Consider the following 22,241-nt stretch of genomic DNA (forward strand, 5'->3'; position numbering starts at 1 on the left):
AGAAACAACACAGGATCACACATGGGATTAGAAACTGCTTTTGCTAGTTGGGCGGTGGTGGCGCACACCTTTAATCCCAGCACTCAAGAGGCAGAGACAGGCAGATCTTTGTGAGTTTGAGGCCAGCCTGGTCTACAGAGCTAGTTCCAGGACAGGCCCCAAAGCTACAGAAAAATTCTGTCTCGAAAAACAGAAAGAAAAAAGAAAGAAAAAATAAGAAAGAAACCGCTTTTGGGAAAAGCACTGACTGCTCACCTGGGCTCACAAGGTAACTAAAGCAGGGTGCAAGCTTGGCATCTTTGCTTGCATTTTATGTTTGTGTCCTCTTCTTTCTCCTTTTTTTTTCGTTTGTTTTGTTTTTCAAAACAGGGTTTTTCTGTATACCAGCCCTAGCTGTCCTGGAACTAGCTCTAGCTCTGTGGACCAGGCTAGCCTCAAACTCACAGAGATCTGTCTACCTGTGTCCTTCCTTCCTTCCTTCCTTCCTTCCTTCCTTCCTTCCTTCCTTCCTTCCTTCCTTCCCTCCCTCCCTCCCTCCCTCCCTCCCTCCCTCCCTCCCTCCCTCCTTCCTTCCTTTTCTTCTTTCTCCCCCCCCCAATCTCTTTCTTTCTTTCTTTTTAGTTTTTTCGAGACAGGGCTTCTCTGTAGCTTTGGGGCCTGTTCTGGAACTAGCTCTTATAGACCAGGCTGGTCTCAAACCCAGAGAGATCTGCTTGCCTTTGCCGGGATTAAAGGTGTGTGCCACCACCATCAGGCCTGTGTCCTTTTCTTAAGGATAAATTCTGCTTGACTATGCATAAACATGTGTGGTGGTTTGAATGAGAATGGGCCCCACAGGTGCGTATGTTTGGAGATTTGGTCCCCAGTTGGTGGAACTGTTTGGGAAGGACTGGGAACTGTGTCCTTGTCAAAGGAGGCGGACCACTAGGGCAGGTTTGAGGTTTCAAGTCTCCTATCATTTTAGTGCCCCCTCTGCCTCCTAATTGAGGATCAAGATGGGCGCGCTTAGCTGTTCCTACTGCCATGCCTTCTCCACCATTATAAGCTCTCTCTTTTTCACTCCACCAGTCCAAATTCAACACTCCTTTTATAAGTTGCCTTGGTCATGGCATCTCATCTTTTCACAGCAATGGAACAGTAACTAAGACACCATGACAGTTGCTTAGGAATGTCTGCCTACCCAACCTGTCTCATCCTAGCAAAGGATGAAGGCACACTTGTCCAGCCTGAATGTCATGGGTTTTGTTTTATTTTATTATATTTTATTTTGTCATGTTTGGTTGTTCTCTCAGAAGCCTGTTCTTTTCTAATGAGAGACAGAAGAGAGTGGATGTGGAGAGGAAGGGGGAGCTGAGAGAAGAAGAGGGAGGGGAAACTGTAATCAAGATATATTCTATGAGAAAATAATTTATTTTCAATAAATGTAAAATACTCAAGAAAAAAAAGGAACAACAACCAAAAAGGATGAAGTACAGATGTTACTGTCCTACACTCACATTCTCCTTGGATTAGAGAAGAACAAAGCCTGTGGCAGGACAGACAACCCCTCCACACATGATTGTGAGCATAACTGTCTACAATGGGAAGACTACATATCCTAGAACTGGTGAGCCGCAGGAGCCAGGTATAACACCCATTCACAACTTATCAGCCCACCATGTAGGACGCAGGCTGATACCAGGATGCTGGATCATGACTTGGCCAGAACTGCTTAATTATGTGTGCCTCAGTCCTGTCTCTTAGGTGGATGAACCTCGGGCCACTGGACACCTCCTACTTCTCTTGCCAAAACACACTGACTAAATAAACCTGTCTCTGTTTTTCACCAATCCTTGTCCGTTAGGACTGCTGAAGTCTGGCTTTTTGCCCTCAAAGTCCAGCAGCTAACACCTGAGGAAGCCCTGTCATGTAGGCACGTCAGCAGAGCTGTGACACTGAGTACTGCAGACCTCTCTTCTCACCAACACCTCCTCCTCCTTCCCCTGGAGTACACACCGAGTGCTGCAGACCTCTCTTCCCACCAACACCCCTCCCCCTCCTTCCCCTGGAGTACAGGCCCAGGCTCACCACCCTCCACAATTCCTTCTCTTGTTTGTTTGTTTTGTTTTTCTGGTTGGTTTAGTTGTGTATTGTTTTGTTTTAAGATATGGCTTCATAGGTCTGGAAATTGCAATGTAGCCAGGCTGGCTCAAACTCATGATTCTCTTGCCTGTCTTCTGGGTACCAACAAAACTTGTGAGCATCATGAATTCTAGCACCTTTTCAGCTTTGCTTTTTCCTGCCTCAGGGTCTATAGCTCGAGGCAGAGTCTACAGCAAGCAGAATCCTTGAGTGGTGGGAACAAGCAAGAAAAACACTGTTGCACCCTAGCCAAAGGGCAGCTGAAAATGAAGACGCTGGAGTCCTTCCTTCAAGCAGTGAGCAGAAAGGAACCAGCCTTGAGCTGTTCTCCCTTAACACTTGGTCTCTTTTGTTTTCAGCTTTCCACCACAGGGCAAAGGCTATCTGACAACCTTGCTGTCTACTTCCCCATGCACTTGGGAGCCATTCCCTTGCTTTCTTTCTGGGAATACTGGTGGCCTGTTTCTGGGGCTTCTTGGTGACAGTAATAGCTACAACAGGCACCAGGTACTGTGGACACACCACTGAACTGGATACTTCATAAAACAATGCAAAAGGCAGACTGCAGATTCCCAATTTCTACATGGGAACTCAAGGTCAGGTCAGGAGCCCTAGAGTAGCTGTGCACAGCCTGGGCCCACAGCATCTGTCTCATGCACTGTGTCCCATAGTGTGCCTACAATCAAATTTCTCATTTGTGGGGAGGCTGGGCAGGGCCTGAACAGCTGCACATTCAGACAGGGGCCTTTGGACAGCCCAGATGTCCCTGGCACTGTGAGGATCCAGGGCCCCGGATAACCCTAACATTTTCTGCATATCATGCTAGAGAAAAAGCTGGGAAGCCACACTCATCAGAGCAGGTTTAGGGCTTCCTTTTTAAAGTCCTCCATCCATCTGGAAAATAACTCGTACAGCTGCAGGCCCTTGAATTAAGAGGAAACGGAACGAGGTGCCAGCCCTACCATGACGGGATTCTCACTGGGAGTGAACAAGGACGCCAGGCACGAGCATTGTCTGTGATAAGTGGAGCAGCTCAACGTGACCAAGAGGCAAAAGAGGTTCAGAGTGGCAAACCGCCTTCCTGTGGTCACACAGATGGGAATTTGCTTGTGCCCTCTGCCCATTCCCACTGTCACAAGCATCAGCGTCCTGCAGTGGACTGCAACGAAGATAGGAAGACGGAGACGCCTGGAAGTTCTCTGACACATACCAGGGCTTTTGCCACAAGCTAAGAATAAACAAGGCCCAGAGTCCACAGTATTATTTCAAAAGCAAGAAAATAAAACATGTTGGGAAGAGAAGGGAGATGGGCAATAAGAGAATGGACCTGGAAAGTGAAGATGGGTTCCAGGGTGTGGTGGTTTGAAAGAAAATGGCCCCCAAAGGGAGTGCCACTATTGGGAGGTGTGGCTTTGTTGGAGGAAGTGTGCCACTGTGGAGGCGGGCTTTGAAGTCTCACATATGCTCAAGACACTGCCCAGTGTGTCAGATCACTTCCTGTTGCCTGCAAGATACAGAACTCTCAGATACTTCTCCAGAACCATGTCTGCCTGCACACCACCATCTCCCACCATGATGACAATGACCGGAACCTCTGAACTGCAAGCAAGCCACCCCAACTAAATGTTTTCCTTTATAAAAGTTGCTGTGGTCATGGTGTCTCTTCACAGCACTAGAAACCCTAACTAAGACAAGAGGGAGACAGGTAAGAAAGGAAATGAAGAATTCAAAGATGACAAAGTTTCCCTCCTTCAGACTGCCAGGTCATGTGCCCAGCTTTGAGACTGGAGATGAAGCTCCAATGCAAGAAACTGCTCTGGGGAGTTCTAAGATGTGTCTACAGAAAGGAGTTCTAAGATGTGTCTACAGAAAGGAGTTCTAAGATGTGTCTACAGAAAGGAGTTCTAAGATGTGTCTACAGAAAGGAGTTCTAAGATGTGTCTACAGAAAGGAGTTCTAAGATGTGTCTACAGAAAGGAGTTCTAAGATGTGTCTACAGAAAGGAGTTCTAAGATGTGTCTACAGAAAGGAGTTCTAAGATGTATCTACAGAAAGGAGTTCTAAGATGTGTCTACAGAAAGGAGTTCTAAGATGTATCTACAGAAAGCTCCACGATGGCAGTGGGGACAGCTCTCGTCCTACAGGCCAGAGTAGAGTGGAAGAATGAGGAGCAGGAGTCCAGCAGTAAAGAAAAACAGCTGAGAGGTCCATGATGCTACTGAGAGAGGGTTCATGCTCACAAAAGGAATTTGGGAAAGAATTAATATGCAGAAAGCCAAAGCAACAAAGCAAGTATAATTTCCAGGAAAAACAAAACATGTTCATTAAAAAAAATGCAATCAGAGCATACCATAAAGCTCTGCCTGGACAACGCTGGCAGTCAGAACAATGTAGCACTGACTATTCGTTTAACCCCCAGTTCAGACTGTTATCACGTTAGGAGGGAGGAGTGCAGAATGTCATATGCAAGAAAGCTAAACCTCAACTCTCACACTACAAGTCAATAGGCAATTTCTATAATGACAAACCAAAAATTGTCACAAAGCTACCAGCTAAAAAGTAAAAAAAAGTAAACACAAAAGAGTTGAAAGTGGCTCCTTCAGGGAACTTGGTAGGCAAACAGGTACCAGAAACTGCTCATCTATCACAACAGACCACAGCCCTGAAACATGAGCTCAAATGAGACTCTCTTCCCTTCAGTTAAGTCTATCAGGTCACGGTGATGAGAAAAGCAAGTACACCTGGGATACGAGCCACTCCACCTTGCCCTATTGACCCGGGACCGTACAATCTGGCCTCAGCTCCAATCCCAGTTCTCACTTAGCCTGAACCGTTGACTCATTGGCCTTTGAAGTCCAGTGCTGGGAGATCAGACTCCTCTTTTCTACAACTTCTAGCCTCTGACCCTGACTATATGCTCCTATGTCTTGCCAGCTACTAAGAAAGGGCAGAAAACAAAAATCCTTAGATCCCAGAGAGTTCTTGAGAGGTCACAGAAACAAGCACCCCCATATTCTCAATGGCAAGGGGATTTGGAGGCAAGTCAAAAATTTCATCTCTTACTTGTTCAACCGAATGGCATATTCCTTCAAGGCAAATACGTTGTCGGCAAAGACAATAATCTTGTCATTCCTCCGCTCATGGAACTTGATCAGAAACTGGCAGGCTCTGAACTTGTTGGGATTCATGGTGTACAGGAGGATGCGCTTCTTAGTTTTAATTGCCACATACTCCCGGTAGAACTCAGGAGACATCGGGCACCAAACCTGAGACAGTAAGAATAAGGAATAAGGGGATCATTTTGCAAAACAAAACATCACACCATTAAGGACCTTTGATGCTGTTTATTTAGCAGAATCAGCTTAGAAAAAAAATCCAAGTATCAGTGGCTCGAATGGCTCAACAAGCAGAGATACTTGGACTTGCAAAGCCTAGTGATCTGAGTTTGATTCTCAGACTCCAGAAGGTAGTAAGAGAGATACAATCCCCGAGAGTAGTCCTCACCCTACACAGGCACACTGAGGCACACTGAGGCATGTGTACGCCTACGTGTGCACACACACAGACACAGACAGATACACACACACACACACACACCCCACAAGAAATACTTTTTTAATTAAAAAAACAAAAACAATGGTAAGTGAATTTTTATCTCAATATAAAAGTCATTCTTTATCCATGACTTCCGTTTCATACAATCAAATGTCTAAAAATACTAAATGGAAAAATCCACCAGACACATAACTCACAAAGTTTAAACTGACACCATTTGAGTAATGAAATCTTATGCACACCCATTCTACTATGCCCAGACTGTCAATCATCTTCTGCTCTAGCTTATCTGCACTGTACATAATTCCTGCTCATGAACCGCTGTCTCAATTACTGTACCGCCTGGCCCAGTACTGCAATGCTTGTACTTAAGTAACACTCACTTAGGAATACTACTAATAGCCTTAAAGTACATGTGCAGTGATGTTGGCAGCTTAAATAGACCAAAGAGATGCCATGAAGTTCCTCCTCTACTTGAAAGTACTTGACTTAGGAAAAGAAAAGATAAAACTCATGCTGAGGTTGCTAAGAGCCACAGCAAGTGTGATTCTGATACCATTAAAATGTAAAGAAGAAAAGGAAACTCCAGCTGGGTTTTCTGTCAAGCCTCACAGAGCAAAAGTTATGACTCTATTACATAACAAGTGCTTAGTTACAAAGCAAATGCCATTAAGTCAGGAGATTCAGACTACGCAGTATCTGACATCTAGTGAGGGTCTTAGAAAAATTGACCATGGGTAGGAAGGGAAAACCAGAGTACAACTATTAATCAAATTTAATACACAGAGCCATATCTTTAATCTCAGAACTGCAGAGGCAGCAGCAGGCGAATCTCTGTAAGTTAAAGCCAGTCTACAACCTATATTGCATGTTGCAGGCCAGCTAAGGCTAAATAGTAAAACCATGTCTTGAAAAACAAACAAAAACCACAAATAGAAAAAGACAGTAATTAATACAACCATTTCAAATAATAACTTTTAATATTATTGGCCTCTGAGTGGGTGAAGAAACAGTCATGTTAAAGTACTAAGATGGATGGTTTTGTCATTCGTTCAAAAACTTACCTTTGACTATGGATTTTAGCACACACTCGTGCAGTACTCACTAAGAAACAGTATTAGAAAAATGTGTCCTCAGAAATAACACCATAATAAGGACCAATCTTTTTTCCTAGGACTCTGGCACTGGAATTAATTTAAGTGGTTGCCCACTCAGGCTGTTGCAGCAATGCTGCAGGGCAAAGGTGGACAGAGTGCCCAGAGTTCATCGCAGGAGGAGCAGAGGCATGGTCTGTACTGGCTTACCAACTTTACCACACGGCAGAGACAGAGGATTCCACCGCACTCTGCTCTGAGGTATGGCTCGCCTATCAAGGGACTACTGTACGGCATGCTCATTTAGACTGGGTCCTGACCTGTTTGTCTGCCCATGAGGAATGGGAGACTCCTCCCATTGGAGGAATCCTTACTTCACAAACCACTCAGGGGTGCAAATACCTCGGCACACTGGACTTTGGCGATGTACCCGTTGTTCTGCAGCTCCATCCAGTTGGCTTCATAAAGCTTGGGCCCAATCAGGAAATTTAAGTCAACGATTTTGTCGTCTTCCCGAACAAGGGTTGCAGTCAAACCCAGCTTACAGTGGGCCTGCACAATGGTCAGTACTCGCCGGAACATTTTGGCTGTGGACAAAGGGAACATTCACGTCATCACTTTTTACACTGAGAAGGGACCACACACAGCTTGAAGCTTGGCACTGATCTGCCACACCATATGGCTGACCCTGGGACTAGAGAGCTGAACTCTGGTTCCAGACAAGAACAACAAAGCAAGAGTATTTCAGCATGGCTTTTAGAACTGCTCAAAGATAGAAAGAAGAACAAGGGATAAATGATTTCAAGGAATTCCAAGTTCACAAATGCCAGAATTCTCCTACCAACACTGTCTAGAGTCCAGACAGCAGTAGCAAATATGACTTGACTTCAAGCCACACAAATCATTCATCCTGAAGCTTGTCCCCAGGTTGCAGCTAGGGAAGCTGGGATGTGGGGGTAGAGAGGAAGCCAGCTCTGCTCTACCTTCTACCATTCCCCCTTAAACCAGAGAGCAAACAGAGCTCACGGGAATGATGAAGCTCAGTCACTAGTTTGCTTAAGCATCCTTCTTCTCTGATTCCCACAAAGATACCAATTAAATCAGGCATGGTGGTACATGCCTTTAGATTCAGCACTCTGGAAGCAGACACAAGAGGATCATTCAGAGTTTGAGGCCAGCCTGTTCTACATAGTTAGTTCTAAGACAGCCAGGACTATAGAGTGAGACCCGTCTGAACAAAACACCCAACAATACCAATGAGACATAATTTCATCAAGAAGCAACTTTAATTTTCTTCCTCCTTTTTTTTTCTTTTCTTTTTTCTTTTTCTTTTTTGTGGTTTTTCAAGACAGGGTTTCTCTGTGGTTTTGGAGCCTGTCCTGGAACTAGCTCTTGTAGACCAGGCTGGCCTCAAACTCACAGAGATCCACCTGCCTCTGCCTCCCGAGTGCTGGGATTAAAGGCGTACACCACCACCGCCTGCCTATAATTCCTGATTTTATCAAATAAACAAATAAATGGGAAACAACTTTTTAAAAATCTTGTGTGGGTATGCTTATGTGTGTGCATGCAGCTACCCACATGCTACAGCACATGTGTGGACATTAGAAGACCACCTCATCCTCCACCTTGTCTGAGGCAGGGTCTTTTTGTGGTGTACTACTGCATATGCCAGGGATTCTGTTGCTGCCACTTGCTGTCTTCCCACAAGACAGGAGTGCTAGGATCACAGATAAACCTTAGCACATCCAGCGTGTTTGTGGGTTCCTGAGACTTGAACCCTGATCCTCCAATTTGTAGGTTTCCATGGCCACAGCTTTTAAAACTTTTAACACTTTGGAAGAAGATTAAGATGTTTTAAGTTGGGTGACCAATGAGATGGCTTAGCAGGTGAAAACACTTGCTGCCAGGCTTAATGACCTGAATTCAAAGTCTGGCATCAACATGGTGGAAGGAGAGAATCAGCTCCTGCTGATCTCCAAACCCTGAACATGGCATACACATGCTCTCCCCAAAAGTAAATATAAATTTTTTTAAAAAGAGTTTTGGGCTGGGCAACACGTTTTGAGGAGAGCCCACCCCCACACCCCACAGGGAGCTGTTACTCTACTTCTCAATAAAACCTGGCTTGCCTGCTTTTCCAAAGGAGAAAAAAGTGTTTAACTCATGGAGTCAGAGCTGTAGCTCAGTGGAAGCTTCACAAGCATGAAACCCTGGCTTCAATATTCAGTACACATGAGTGTCATGTTTATTCTATAATATAATTAAAGATGGGGCCAATGATACTCTAAAAAGAAACCCAATTGTTGGAGAAAAGAGGCTGCTTGTTGGTTCCCGGCTGCCCGGCTAGCTTAGACCCAAAATAATCACACAGAAACTGTAATAATTAAATCACTGCTTGGCCCAATAGCTCTAGTTTTTTTATTGGGTAACTCTTACATATTAATTTAACCGATTTCTATTAATGTGTGTATTGCCAATGGCAGTGGCTTCCCAGGTAATGTTCCCAGCGTCTGTCTCAGGTGGAAGATCCATGGCTTCTCTCTGACTCTGCCTTCCTTCTCCCAGCATTCAGTCCAGTTTTCCCTACCTACTTAAGTTCTGCCTTATCAACAGGACATGGCAGTTTCTTTATTCATTAACCAATAAAAACAACACATAGACAGAAGGACCTCCCAATCCACCCAATTGGAAGACGAAGAGGCCAGAATATTCCAAAAGACAAATCAAACCAAAGAGTCATAGAAGAACAGAATGGACAGACTCCAAGTAAATGATCAGTTTTAAGTATCATACACAAAAACAATTTTTGAAAACTTCTATGTGCAAACACAACAAAAACTACACCAAAACACAAAAGGAGGCACAAGCAGATAAAACGTTCATATCATGGTTATCTCTGAGCAATGATTGCTGACCCAAACAAGTAACAGCAAAGGATCCCAGGCTTTCCTTTCTAACAGGAGCATTGGAGGCCCAGGCAACATATGCAATACAGTGTGGGTCTGGGAGGCAGAACAGCTAACAGGGACAAAGGAGAACTTGATCTGAATTTTTTCGAATCTGCATCTTCTAGGCCATTTCTGGCAGCCACCACAACTGCCCCAGGTGAGTGAGGCACACTGTACCGAGAGGACCCTTCACAGTCACAGATGGAGCACTGAACACATCACTCCTCTATCAACAGAGACCACCACCCTGACTTCTTTGTCTGCCTTCTCCTTGAATTTCACATAAATGGCATCACCTTCCTCCCTCTGGGTGAAGTTTGCATCACTGTTATGTAAAGCTAGGTCTACAGTTCATTTGGGATGTCTCAACTGTATCTGAATCTCTAATGCCAAGGAAAGTGCTCAATAAGTGTTTGTTAAGTCAGGAGAACTGGCTGGGTGGTGGTGTATGCCTTTAATCTATATGAGGCTGGGGAGCAAACCTAGAGGTGCATGTGTTAGGCAACCACTGTACTAACTGAGCTTTTCTAGTTCATTATAACACAAAAGTATTAATAAATTGCCCCAACAAGGTTCCTTCTTAAAAGACCAGTAAGAGAAAAGCTTATCTTTTGAGACCTCAAAGATAAAACACTTTGCTGGATCCAATGTAATCAAAGTAGGACGTCAGAAAACTTACTGATTTGCTCACATCTCTATTTAATAGCAGCTCTTGGGGCTTGACTGCCAGTCAATAGGGCTTGCAGTGTTACTAGTTCATCCTCTGTTGTCAGAGCAAAACAAACACTAAAGTACAAGATTAGGTAGCTGTATGGACTCTTGTGAGAGCCTCACAGTAGATACAGCATCACACATGCAGAAAAGCTCCCACGGAGTCTGGAAGCCTTGCTCTTTTATAACCACTTACTCTTGCAGGGGCTAACTGGGATCCTGGGAGAACAGAATTAATCCCATCTGCCAGTGATACACACAATGAAAAGCCTTCTCTTAAAAGACTCCACCATCTCTGAGAATTGTCTTCAATATATGAAATCTTCCTTCCTTCCTTCCTTCCTTCTTTCCTTCCTTCCTTCCTTCCTTCCTTCCTTCCTTCCTTCCTTCCTTCCTTCCTTCCTTCCTTCCTGTTGTTGTTGTTTTGTTTGTTTTGTGAGACAGGGGTTTCTCTGTATAGCCCTGGCTGTCCTGGAACTCACTCTCTGGACCAGGTTTACCTCAAACTCACAAAGATCCACCTGCCCCTGCCTGAGTACTGAGATTAAAAGCAGGCACCACCATCACCTGGCTCAACATAGGAACTCTTACACAATACACTCAAAGGCCTGAACTCAAAGCTTGGTTTCATTTTATACCCAAAGACAAACCAGTGATGTTGGGAACCAGACCAGAGAACAGAGACCACACTATGAACTTTAGGACTATGACCTGATACTAGGCTCCCACACGCCTGAATTTGAGATTTTAGTTAAGAACAGCAGTATGCATTAAGTACACTCTCAGCCCTCCCAGGCTTCATACCCAGCCCATGGGAAATACTGTAGAACAATCTTAAACTCATTTAAAACACGACTTTCTACACCTTCAGCTTTAATCCTGGCAGACCTGACACCCATACTCTTGAAGGTTGAGTTTCTAAATTATCATAAAATAAATGTGATAGGGAAGGGATTATCAGTTCCATGAACTGTGATAGATAGATAGATAGACAGATAGATAGATAGATAGATAGATAGATAGATAGATAGATAGATAGATAGATAATTTGTATGTCTACACCAAAATCAGGACATAGATCAATTCATTGCTCCCTCATAACTGCCTAATATGCTGGTCATTTGTGTCCTCCTGGAGTGCTGCCCCAGCAACCACTGGCCTGTTCACTAACGTGATGATATCTTTTTGACAATGTCATGCACGCATAACCACACACTTCTTTCAGCATCATGCCCCTGAAACTTAGACAAGCTATTGCACGTTCATTCCTCTTTACTGACAAGTTATGTTCCGGTGTACAGATGTGCTGTCGTCTGCTTATCTAAACATCCCCAGATGACCACTGAATTTTGGAGATTATGAATAGAGTTGCTATAGAAACATTTAAGTATAGATATTTCTACATAAATCTGTTCTCATTTCCAACAGTGTACAGAAAAATCATGCTGTGATTTTACAGTGGATGTCGATTTGTTCTAGAGGAACCATCAACTCTGCAATGCCTCTGATCTAAAACCTCCTCTGCACTGGTCATGCCAGGATTCTCATTTTAGCCATTCTATTTGGAGTAAAGTGACATCTTGTGTCTTAATCGTCATTTCCCTGATGGCTAATGATGCTTATACTGTTAGTGCAGACACAGCATGTGAATATCCTTGCTAATGTTGTTTCCTAACGTTCTGATCATGGCCTGAATTCATCTGACAATGCAAACTAGTATGTCTAAAGTCTAACAGACTCCCGGTTGTCCCTTGGTAGGTAGCATGCTGTTTCCAAAGCTATCTCATTTCAATGAATGCCCTGCTGAGATTCCTTCACTCAAACTAAAGCCTTAGTCTCATCCTTGATTTCGCCTTCCTTTCTGCCCTCATATTTAACCTGTTCATGGGATCTCTGTGGCCTGTCCAATCAGATTGTCTTCATCTTACTGTCTTTTCCCTGGCTCAAGTCTTCTCTTGGGACCCCATAAGTCTACTCCTTTCATTGATCCCAAAGTGCTTATGCTCAGTAGCCAGAGTGATTCCTATTGTTAGTCAGCTCAGGTTACTCTCTGTTTCCGATCCTTAGATGGCTTCTTCCTCAGAGATGAGCGGTATAAGCCACATCTCCACCCGGGTCTATGAGCCCTGAAGCTGCTCTGGCACCTACACCGGGGCAGCCTTGACTGCTCTCTCAGAACTTCTCTGGGGACACTGTCTGAGCATGCCAAGGTCTTTTTTGTTTTGTTTGTTTTTCGAGACAGGGTTTCTCTATGTAATGGTTCTGGCTGTCCTGGAACTCACTTTGTAGACCAGGCTGGCCTCAAACTCAGAGATTTGCCTGCCTCTGCCTCCTGATTGCTGGGATTAAAGGCATGCGCCACAACCTGCCAGTGCATGCCAAGTTCTTTACCACAAGGCCAGTACCTTGTCGTTTTCCCTTCTCAAAGACATCCAGTCTCTGCTGGACCATCTGTAAGCACCTCTATTAGCATCTCTAGTTATCCTCAGACATACACAGACCCTGGAAAAGCTTCCATCATACAAAAAAGACACCAACGGTGGGCAGCCCATTTTCAGTGTTCTGAATAGGTTCTCTGTAAAAAATACTATTGTGTTTCATTAAATGAAGGCTGAAGTATCAGTTGTCAGTATGTAATATAAATCCAACTTCTCCAATTGCAGGTGTATCTTTTCCTTACAACAGCGCCAGTGATACAATCTATCAATGTGCTGTAAAAGTCACCCATTTAGAGTATAATCCAGCAGGTTTTAGTAAGTTCTAGAGCAGTGCAACCCTGACTGTGGTCTAGCTTTAGAACATCTCCTGCATCTCTACTTTCAGGCAGTCCGCATTTTCCTCTGCATTCTAAGGCAACCCACGCTGCGTTCTGATTCTAGATCAGTGGCTCTCAATCTTCTTAATTCAACGACCCTTTAACACAGTTCCTCATGGTGTGGTGACCCCACAATAATAATATAACAAAATGTTTTATTATAATAATAATAAAATTATTATTACTACTACTATTTTGGAGAAAGGTTTTTTTCTGTGTAGCCCTGGCTGTCCTGGAGCTTGCTCTTTGCTAGTCAGTAGGTAGAAACACAGCAGTCACCTGCAACCCCCAATGGGTCAGCTTTTATCTGCACAGACAGTCAGCCTCCACCTCCTCACCTGGAATGGTGTGCACCTCGTCAAGGATCATGAGGCCCCACTCCTGGGTTTTGAGCCACTCCATCACTCTCTCAGCCTCCCAGGACCTTTTGGTGGTGTGGCCCAGCATAGAATAAGTGCTAATGGCAATTGAGCAGCCAATGGGCTTGTCCTTGGCGTCCGAGGTGAAGCGGCAGATCTGGCTGTCATCGATGGTTGACCACATCTTAAACTGGGCTTTCCACTGCTCCACAGACACAGCCGAGTTGCCCAGGACCAGGCAGCGCTTTCTGACAGTACACGCAGCAGTCACACCAACCAGGGACTTCCCAGCACCTACAAGCAACCAAAGGGTGATGCTACCCAAAAGCAGAGTGAAACAAAGGTCAGGAACAAATAGAATGGCTCAACAGGACCAGAATCTAGGCAAAATCCATAAACTGGTCCTCAGAGACAGTATCTATCTGTAAGGCACTCACTGCTTCAGGCTGCGCTCTTCATAAGGAGATGACCCACTTAGTACTTGTTTATGAGAATTAGTAGAAGGCCCGTCGGTAGCTCCTTATATGTATCTCACATAAATGGTAAAATGTTAGAACCAACAATGAGAAGGACGCTCCTGCTACCATCAGTTTAAAGAAGGGAAGGCTGGAGCGAAGAGCGTTTGCCCATGGTCACAGGTACCCAGCTCACACTGTAGGCAAATGACAGCTTTAAACTAATAGGACAGTCAAGGCTAGGGAAGCACAAAGTGTGCACGCTCCTGGCAAAGCAGAGAAGACAAAATTCTCTGAACTTCTTACTTTCGTTTCCCCTTCCATTAGAAGATTAAGATGAAAAAAATCAAACTGGTCAACGATTTCACCTTTATCTCTGACATGACCTGTGAAGCTTTCTGAAGAGAACTGAAGGCAGAGGCCCATCTCTGCAAACTGTGTCCAGGCTGGAGTTCCCAGATGAATCTGTAATGGCCTCTGGTTGTGAACCTAGGTGGACCTGACACTGAACTGTGAAGTCTGATAAAAGGGGGTGCGTGTGTGCAAACACTTGTGTCTGCTGCCTTTCCTCACACCCATCACAAGCTATCCAGAAACAAGCAACACTTCTGGAGAAGCAGCCTCCAGATTACATTTTACAAGACTGACTTCACTGGGTAGGAACTGTGCTACATGCCCAGCAACACCGCATGCACTGCTGTCTACCCGTACAGCACACTGCAGGTTTCTCTGACACCTCCATTATTAGTCAGGACTTCACGGGTTCCTTAGCAGAGCCATTCACAGCCATTCTCTGCGCCAACTGAATGAGCTCTGATATACCCGCAGGGCCTTGACTAAGGGCGGCACAAAGCAAGCACTTCAATAAATATCAGTTCAGTTCAGAACTAGGAACAGGCAAGGTGCTAGCAGGGAGACACACCAAGTAGGGCAGGAGGCAGCCAGCAGACAAAGGCAGAGCCTCCTCCACTCAGGCCTCACTTACCACAGGGAAGAACGATGACTCCGGAGCGTGCCCGCCCATTTCCAAACATCTTCCGCAGGCTCTTCTCTTGATAGGGTCTGAGCACGGCTGTGGGCTTCAGGTCAATGTTGATGTCGGGGTTGAGAGAGTCATTCCGGAAGTCATACTCTGCCAGCAGAGGGTACTCTAAGTAGATGCAGCGCTTCTGCAGCTCCTCGATCATTTCCTAGGAGCCAGCAGAGGACACTTGAGAATCTCAACTCCGAAACGCATTCAAGACAACATTCAAAAAGACCTCATGATCAATATCTGGAGTTTTATCTAGATGAACACAATTTCAGATTTTACTTGCCAACAAGAAGGTTAGCACAGAAAAACAACACAAACTAGGAACACGGGCAAAACAAATTTTTTTTGTTTAGTGGGTTGTTTTTTCTTGTTGCTTTGGTTTTTGTGAGACAAGTGGCATCTAGCCCAGGCCAGTCTTAAATTCACTGTGCAGTCCAGGATGATCTGAACCGCTGACTCCTCCTGGCCTCCGCCCTTCCAGGCTCAGATTTCAGACAGACACTACTACAACACCCAGTTTATATGGTGCTAGTGACTGAACCCAGGGATTTAGACATGCTAGGAAAGTTATTCTACCAACAGAGCACCATCCCTGGTCTCCTCAAAATGAACTTTAATCAGAACCAAAATGGATCCTGTGGAAACGAGCCTCCTAGCCCCAAGAAGGACATTCAGACCATAATCACCTCAGGAGAATATCAGGGGCCACACTGGTAAGAACAAAACTGGAAATGTACAGGGATCCCTTTTTCTCGGAGGAGAGGGTGCTGACATATGTATGGCTGGACTGGTAAACAAACCAGGAAGCATTCACTAACCTGCTTGACTTCAAAGGAGACTGTCTGGGTCTCTTCTTCCTCTTCCTCATCCTTGTCCATTTGCTCATAAAAATCAAACAGGTCTTTGGGGATGTCAGATTTGGCCTGTGGATCTACCCCCTGGGAGGTAGAAGGCCCGCCACTGCCTTCTGCAGTCTTAGAAATCTGGAAGAGAAAGGCAGTATGGGACTGTTGTTATCAGCCATGCACTGACGCTGTAAGGGGCAACAGCAGCAGGGAGGCTAGCCTGCCATTGCTGGGTTACAGGAGAACTGAGGTCTTAAGTTCCCAGCCCCAGGTAACCCAGGAGCTCACGCACAGCAGATCTGCTTGTGAAGGTCTCTGTGATGAGTTCCGTAGCCTCCCCCTCCGCGTTCCTTAAGCGACATTCGCGGATCACAGGGTCTTGAAGAAGATGCTGGATGACATCAGGGTGGGAACTTTCAACAAAGTACCTACAAGCAGGGAGGCGGGAAGTCCCTACTGACCGGCACACCATTTCCAGAACATTCTGCATCTAATTCAATTAGATGATCTGAAAATTATAGCCTCATAATGACTTCCCATACCTTTGTCAGATCAAACAGCTAAAGTGAAGACATAGCATGCTGAGAGTCACAGGAAGGAGTACAGCTGAGCGCAAGTCATAAATGCGTGCAGTCCGAATATGATCACTGCTTTGCTAACGTTCTTCTCTGAAACATCTATATAGAACTACTATTGTATGTGGATAAATAACACTGCAAATTTTAACTTCTAGAATTTTTTTTTGTTTGTTTGTTTGTTTTGTTTTGTTTTTAAGATAGTGTTTCTCTGTGTAACCCTGGCTGTCCTAGAACTCACTCTGTAAGCCCAGGCTGGCCTCGAACTCAGAAATCAGCCTGCTTCTGCCTCCCAAGCGCTGGGATTAAAGGTGTGCACCACCACGCCCAGCTAGAATTCTTGATTATCAGCTGGAAGACAACTAGACTACAGGGTGAGGGACTCCTTCCCTTCCCAAGTCCTCTCAATTTTCCAGTTTTGTCTCAAGCAGAGCCCGAGCCCAGCCCTACCCACAGTCCTCCCTCCTCCCTGGCATCAGAGGGCGGTGCGGCAAACCTCCTCTTACCTGTTGTGCTTCAGGACCAGCTTGACTTTCCCATAGCTGACAGTACACAACTGCGAGAGAAAACACCAGTCAATCTCAGTCCCGGGACGCCATGCCTTAGCACAGCCAAGTGAAGAGGTGACTTTGCTTTAGGAAAACCCCATGTACAGTCATATCCGCCTAAAGAGAGCTGTTTTAGAGACAAAAGAAGCCCCTCCTACCTAGTTCACATGCCTAGCTTTTTATTTATAAAACACTGCTAAAAAGCATTACTGTGTTTCCCGTTTTACTTTCCCCTGCTTGTCCACAGCCCCCATCCTGATCTGGGGGCTCATCCTGCCTCATCAGAACTAAAACAGCTCCCAGAAGTCATCAGGCACACAGTGAGTACTTTGCAGTACCTGCTACACAAGGTAAGTTCAAAAGGCTTAGGCCTTGCCACCAGTGTTCTCATTTTCCCAACTGGGCAGGGTGGCGCACGCCTTTAATCCCAGCACCTGGGAGGCAGAAGCAGATCAATCTCTGTGAGTTCAAGTCCAGGCTGATCTACAGAGGGAGTTCCAGGACAGCTAAGGGTACACAGAGAAACCCTGTCTCTTGGCAAATGAACTCAAGACCATGAAGCTACATCCCTAATCACTTCCACCTCTATTTTTAAACTTTGAGACAGGGCTGGAGAGATGGCTCAGTGGTTAAGAGCATTGCCTGCTCTTCCAAAGGTCCTGAGTTCAATTCCCAGCAACCACATGGTGGCTCACAACCATCTGTAATGAGGTCTGGTATCCTCTTCTGGCCTTCAGGCATACAGACAGAATATTGTATATATAATAAATAAATACATTTAAAAAATAAAAATAAAAATAAATAAATTTTGAGACAAGTCCACCAGCCCAGCCTTGAACTTTCAGTTCTTGTCCCTGAACAGCTGGGATGAGAGGCATATGCCACCATGCCCAGCACAATGTAAGCTTCTTGGTGACAGGGAATATAGTGTAAACCCTCTCAGGTTCCCAATCTGCTGGAAGGAATCCTGTCATTTGTGTGTTGGCAATGATAACTCGCAATCAGATTTCGAGCTGCCCTCAGACCGCCGCAGCATTGCCCCAACGCCATCATCCTTGTAGGCAGCTCCCCACTGAGACCGGACCTAGCTCTGCTGCATTCTCTTTGGGCAACCCTCTATGTCGCCATAACACGGCAGAACTCTGCGGAGTCCAAGGCTTCTCTGGGAGTGGATGCATGGTATTCTGCTTACAGACGTAAAATCCAATGTGGAGCCCTTTCAGATTCACTAATGGTAACAAAACTACTCACCACCTGCTTCTTCGATTCAACTGCCGCTCCCCTGGAGCCCTCCTCACTTTAACATCTGAAGTTCTGACTTTCCCTAGGTCAATTCATTTACCATGGGTCTTGAGTAAGTATTTAACCTTAAATGGAGCTCACGACCTAAAACACCATACAAAGATTCATTTTCTCAGAGTTCTAGATGTTCATGATGAATGGACCAGGCCCAGATGATTGAGACTGTGGCAAGGTCTCCTGACTGGTAGAGAGCCACCTTCTCTCTACAGTCCCATGAAGAAAGGACTTATAACAGCTGTATGATGTCTCCTAATAAAGACAAGCATCTTCCTCATTGTGAGGTCTCACTCTTATGGCCTCATTTAGTCTTACCAAACTCAGATATATCGGGGTTAGAATTTCAAAAAATAAATTGTACATATACACATACATGCATGCATACATACATACTTATAAATGTGATCTCTAGCACCACCCATTCAGAGCTGGTTTTCCAAATAACCCCTGTTAGTAGACTGGACCTGAATTATTATTCCAGGGCTAGGAGCAACTCACAGGAAGCATAGCCTCAGTCAGAACCACAACTGGATCCAAAGCAGCAGCAGCTAGGCAATCAGCTACTGTGCTACCAAAGGAGATACAAGCCAGACATTTTGATGGCAATATCAGTACCTGAGCACACCACCGCCACATTATGAAGACAGAACCGCTAGCAACTCACCTTAATAAACTGGATGATGCCATCAGGGACTCCAGTCTTACTGAGCTTTCTGAGGTACTCAGTGATGTCGCTGGTCTGCAGCCCGACACTGACAGCTGCATAGAGGGAGTAAGCAGTTAGCTTGTATTCATGGACATGAGTAGGCCGACACACTGGCTCTGCAATTGCCACCAGGAAGTCTTGGGCATACTTGTAAACTGGAGAGAAGGCTTCCAGAAAAATGTGGCCATCAGGAGCCTAAAAACATCAAGTAAACACAACAGGCAAGGATATTAATGGGCTGCAGAGACCACTGGCTCTCATGTCATTATCAAAATGGATAAGCTGTCCACTGCTAAAATATCCTTGAAACCAGTCCTTCTGGCAACTGAAAGGGTCTTAGTACTTTAATTAGACATAGAAGAGTAGAGAGAAAAGGTTCCCAATGTTCCACACACAGAAATCTTCCCTAACTTCATAGTTTCAAATTGCCTTTTGGCTAGAATAAAAATGTGTGTAGAACATTATGTATCTTAAGTCAAGCAAACTTAGCTACCAAATGCATGCCTTCCATTAACTTGAAAAGGGGCTAAAGAGATGGCTCAGAGGTTTAGAGCACTGTTGCTCTCACAAAGACCCAGGTTCCATTCCCAACGGTCATATCGGGTAGCTAGCTCATAACAGCCCATTAGTCCCGCTTTAGGGGATCTGACACATTCTTCTGGCCTCCTCGGGAACCAGACACACATGTGGCACACATACATGCAGGTACTCAAACATACATAAAAGTTCTTTTTTTAAAAGAACTTTTTTAAAAGATCTTTTTTTAAAATGAGGAAGTAAATTGTTTCCTAACACAAACTATTCAGTGTGTATCATACATGCAGGTACTCAAACATACATAAAAGTTAAAAGATCTTTTTTTAAAATGAGGAAGTAAATTGTTTCCTAACACAAACTATTCAGTGGTTGGGGAGATGGCTCGGTGGGTAGAGCTTGCTGTGCAAGCATGAGGACCTGAGTTCATGCTTAGGTCAGGCATGTGTATGATCTACCAGGAACAGTAGTGCATGTGTATAACCGGAGCTGGTGGTTAGAGGTGGGGATAGGTGGGTGGGCACACAGGCAGAAGAAGTGGGGGAGAGGTCACAGGTCAATCAGTCTAGCCAGCAGGGAGCTGGGCAAATAGGTGACGAGTGATTGAGGAAAACGGCCTGACATAGAAGCACCCCCATGAGCATACCCGTACAATGTGTGCACATATCCCCCACACAAAATAAAGAATGCTGGAGAGGTTGTGGGGAAAGGGGAACACTCCTCCATTGCTTGTGGAAGTGCAAGCTGGTACAGCCCCTTTGAATGTCAGTGTGGCGACTGCTAAGAAAATTAGGAAACAACCTTCCTCAAGACCCAGCAATACCACATTTGGGTATATAGCAGCTTTGTTTGTCATACCCAGAACCTGGAAACAACCAAAATGTCCCTCGATTGAAGAACGAATAAGGAAAATGTGGTACATTTACACACTGGAGTACTACACAGCAGAAAAAAAATAACATCTTGAATTTCACAGGCAAATGGGTGGAGCTAAAAAACATTTTGAGTGAGGTAACCCAGACACAGAAAGACAATTATCACATGTGCTCACTCATAAGTGGTTTTTAAACACAAAGCAAAGAAAGCCAGCCCACAAATCACAAACCCAGAGAATGTAGACAACAATGAGGACCCTAAGAGAGACTTACATAGATCTTATCTACATGGGAAGTAGAAAAAGACAAGATCTCCTGCGTAAATTGGGAGCACGGGGACCTTGGGAGAGGGTTGAAGGGGAGGGGAGAAGCAGGGAGGGGAGCAGAGAAAAATGTAGAGCTCAATAGAAATCAATAAAAAAAGAAAGAAATGCTACATTGATTGACTGATTGTATGTGGTGTGTGAGTACATGAATACCACAGCTCCAATGTTGAAAGTCAGGGGACAACTTGCCAAAGCAGGTTCTCTTCTCCTACCATGTGGGTACTGGTACAGACTCAGGTCTCACTCTAGACAGCAAGAGCCTTTACCTGCCGAGTTATCTGGCATTCGCCACTGTGTGGTGGGCTGTGGAGAAATGGAGAATGAACGCCCAGGCACACCAGCTATTCCAATGCGCACGTACAGCCCCAGCCGCTTCAGAAAGCAGCGTTCCTGACTCTTGAATTTTGGAGGTGTGAGAATGTCCAAGATTTAGCTGCCACCCAGACTTTTCGGCTATGCTTACCACCCAGAGGGGCCTGGAAGTATGGTCGCCCTTCAGCGGCATCTGCTGCCTGTAGTCCTTGGCTCCATACTCATCAACTTTGGTGCCGGCCTCGTCCACCTGTTTCCCTGCAGCTGAGGGCACCGCCTCCTGAGAGTCGTTCCCAGGCGTGTCGTCTTCGTCTTCCTCTTCCTCCTCATACTGCCTCTTTTTGGACTTCTTCTTGTCTGCGACAGAAGACACAGAAGTGAACCCAGCAAGGTTCTACGATTCCCTCCGCACTACACAGGGAACGCTAAGTTCTCCTGAGCCAGCGCTCTGCATCCCGGCATCCCCACCCGCCGGAATCCCGCAAACACCTCCCACCCGGCTCCGCAGCGCAGACCGGAGCAAACCCTGAGACAAGGACCGCTACAAAGAGTCCGTACCGCGGTCTACTCGGTCTCTTTTGCCCATAACAGTTCCAGGATCAGGGAGCCACAGCACTCCACACCGCGTAAATTCCTGAAGAGTAACTTTTAGAGGAACTTCCGGTCTGTACCGGAAGTACAACCCCAGACCATCGGAAATCCTACCTCTGAAGCTTTGGACCGGAAGAGCGTCGCTACTCTGCCACAGCGAATCTAAAGTAAGCTGTGACTATGTATTATTGTTCATCCTCAGCTCATAAGTTTTGCTTTGAACTTGATGTGGTTCTAGGGGCCTTGCACTAACTTGCCCTGTAGACCAGGCTGACCCACAACTCAGAGATCTGCTTGCCTCTACCTCTCGAGTGCTGTGATTCACTATGCCCTGCTTTCGCTTCGGTGTTTGTTGAGGCCAGCGCTTAGATCGCTAAGGTAGGAAAGTGAACAAACCTGGATGGTTTCCTCAGGCCCCTATGAGCTGGGATTACAGGCATGTTCCACCACACCTCGTGTCTGGAAATTAAATTCTAAACGCGAGAGGTGGGAAATACACATTGTTTTAAGGAAAATAAAATGGGCAGTGTCATTCT

The 22,241-nt window shown here is 45.4% G+C and overlaps 1 protein-coding gene across 1 annotated transcript in view; it reads right to left on the reverse strand.

The window, feature by feature from the left end:
• Ercc3 (ERCC excision repair 3, TFIIH core complex helicase subunit) overlaps positions 1-21,771 on the reverse strand; it is a 33,705-nt gene extending 11,934 nt beyond the window's left edge. The window contains exons 1-10 of the mRNA XM_057789001.1: positions 21,673-21,771; positions 21,266-21,471; positions 19,026-19,262; positions 17,021-17,070; positions 16,232-16,367; positions 15,913-16,077; positions 15,047-15,251; positions 13,586-13,900; positions 7,173-7,357; positions 5,185-5,387 (exon numbers count right to left, since the gene is read on the reverse strand). Coding sequence (XP_057644984.1) covers positions 5,185-5,387; positions 7,173-7,357; positions 13,586-13,900; positions 15,047-15,251; positions 15,913-16,077; positions 16,232-16,367; positions 17,021-17,070; positions 19,026-19,262; positions 21,266-21,471; positions 21,673-21,700 — 1,730 coding nt within the window. The 5' untranslated portion in view covers positions 21,701-21,771. The remainder of the gene's footprint in view (positions 1-5,184; positions 5,388-7,172; positions 7,358-13,585; positions 13,901-15,046; positions 15,252-15,912; positions 16,078-16,231; positions 16,368-17,020; positions 17,071-19,025; positions 19,263-21,265; positions 21,472-21,672) is intronic.
• Between the last annotated feature and the right edge of the window lie 470 nt (positions 21,772-22,241).

Source organism: Chionomys nivalis, chromosome 14 (genome assembly GCF_950005125.1).
Source record: "Chionomys nivalis chromosome 14, mChiNiv1.1, whole genome shotgun sequence".
NCBI classification, from domain to species: Eukaryota; Metazoa; Chordata; class Mammalia; order Rodentia; family Cricetidae; genus Chionomys; species Chionomys nivalis.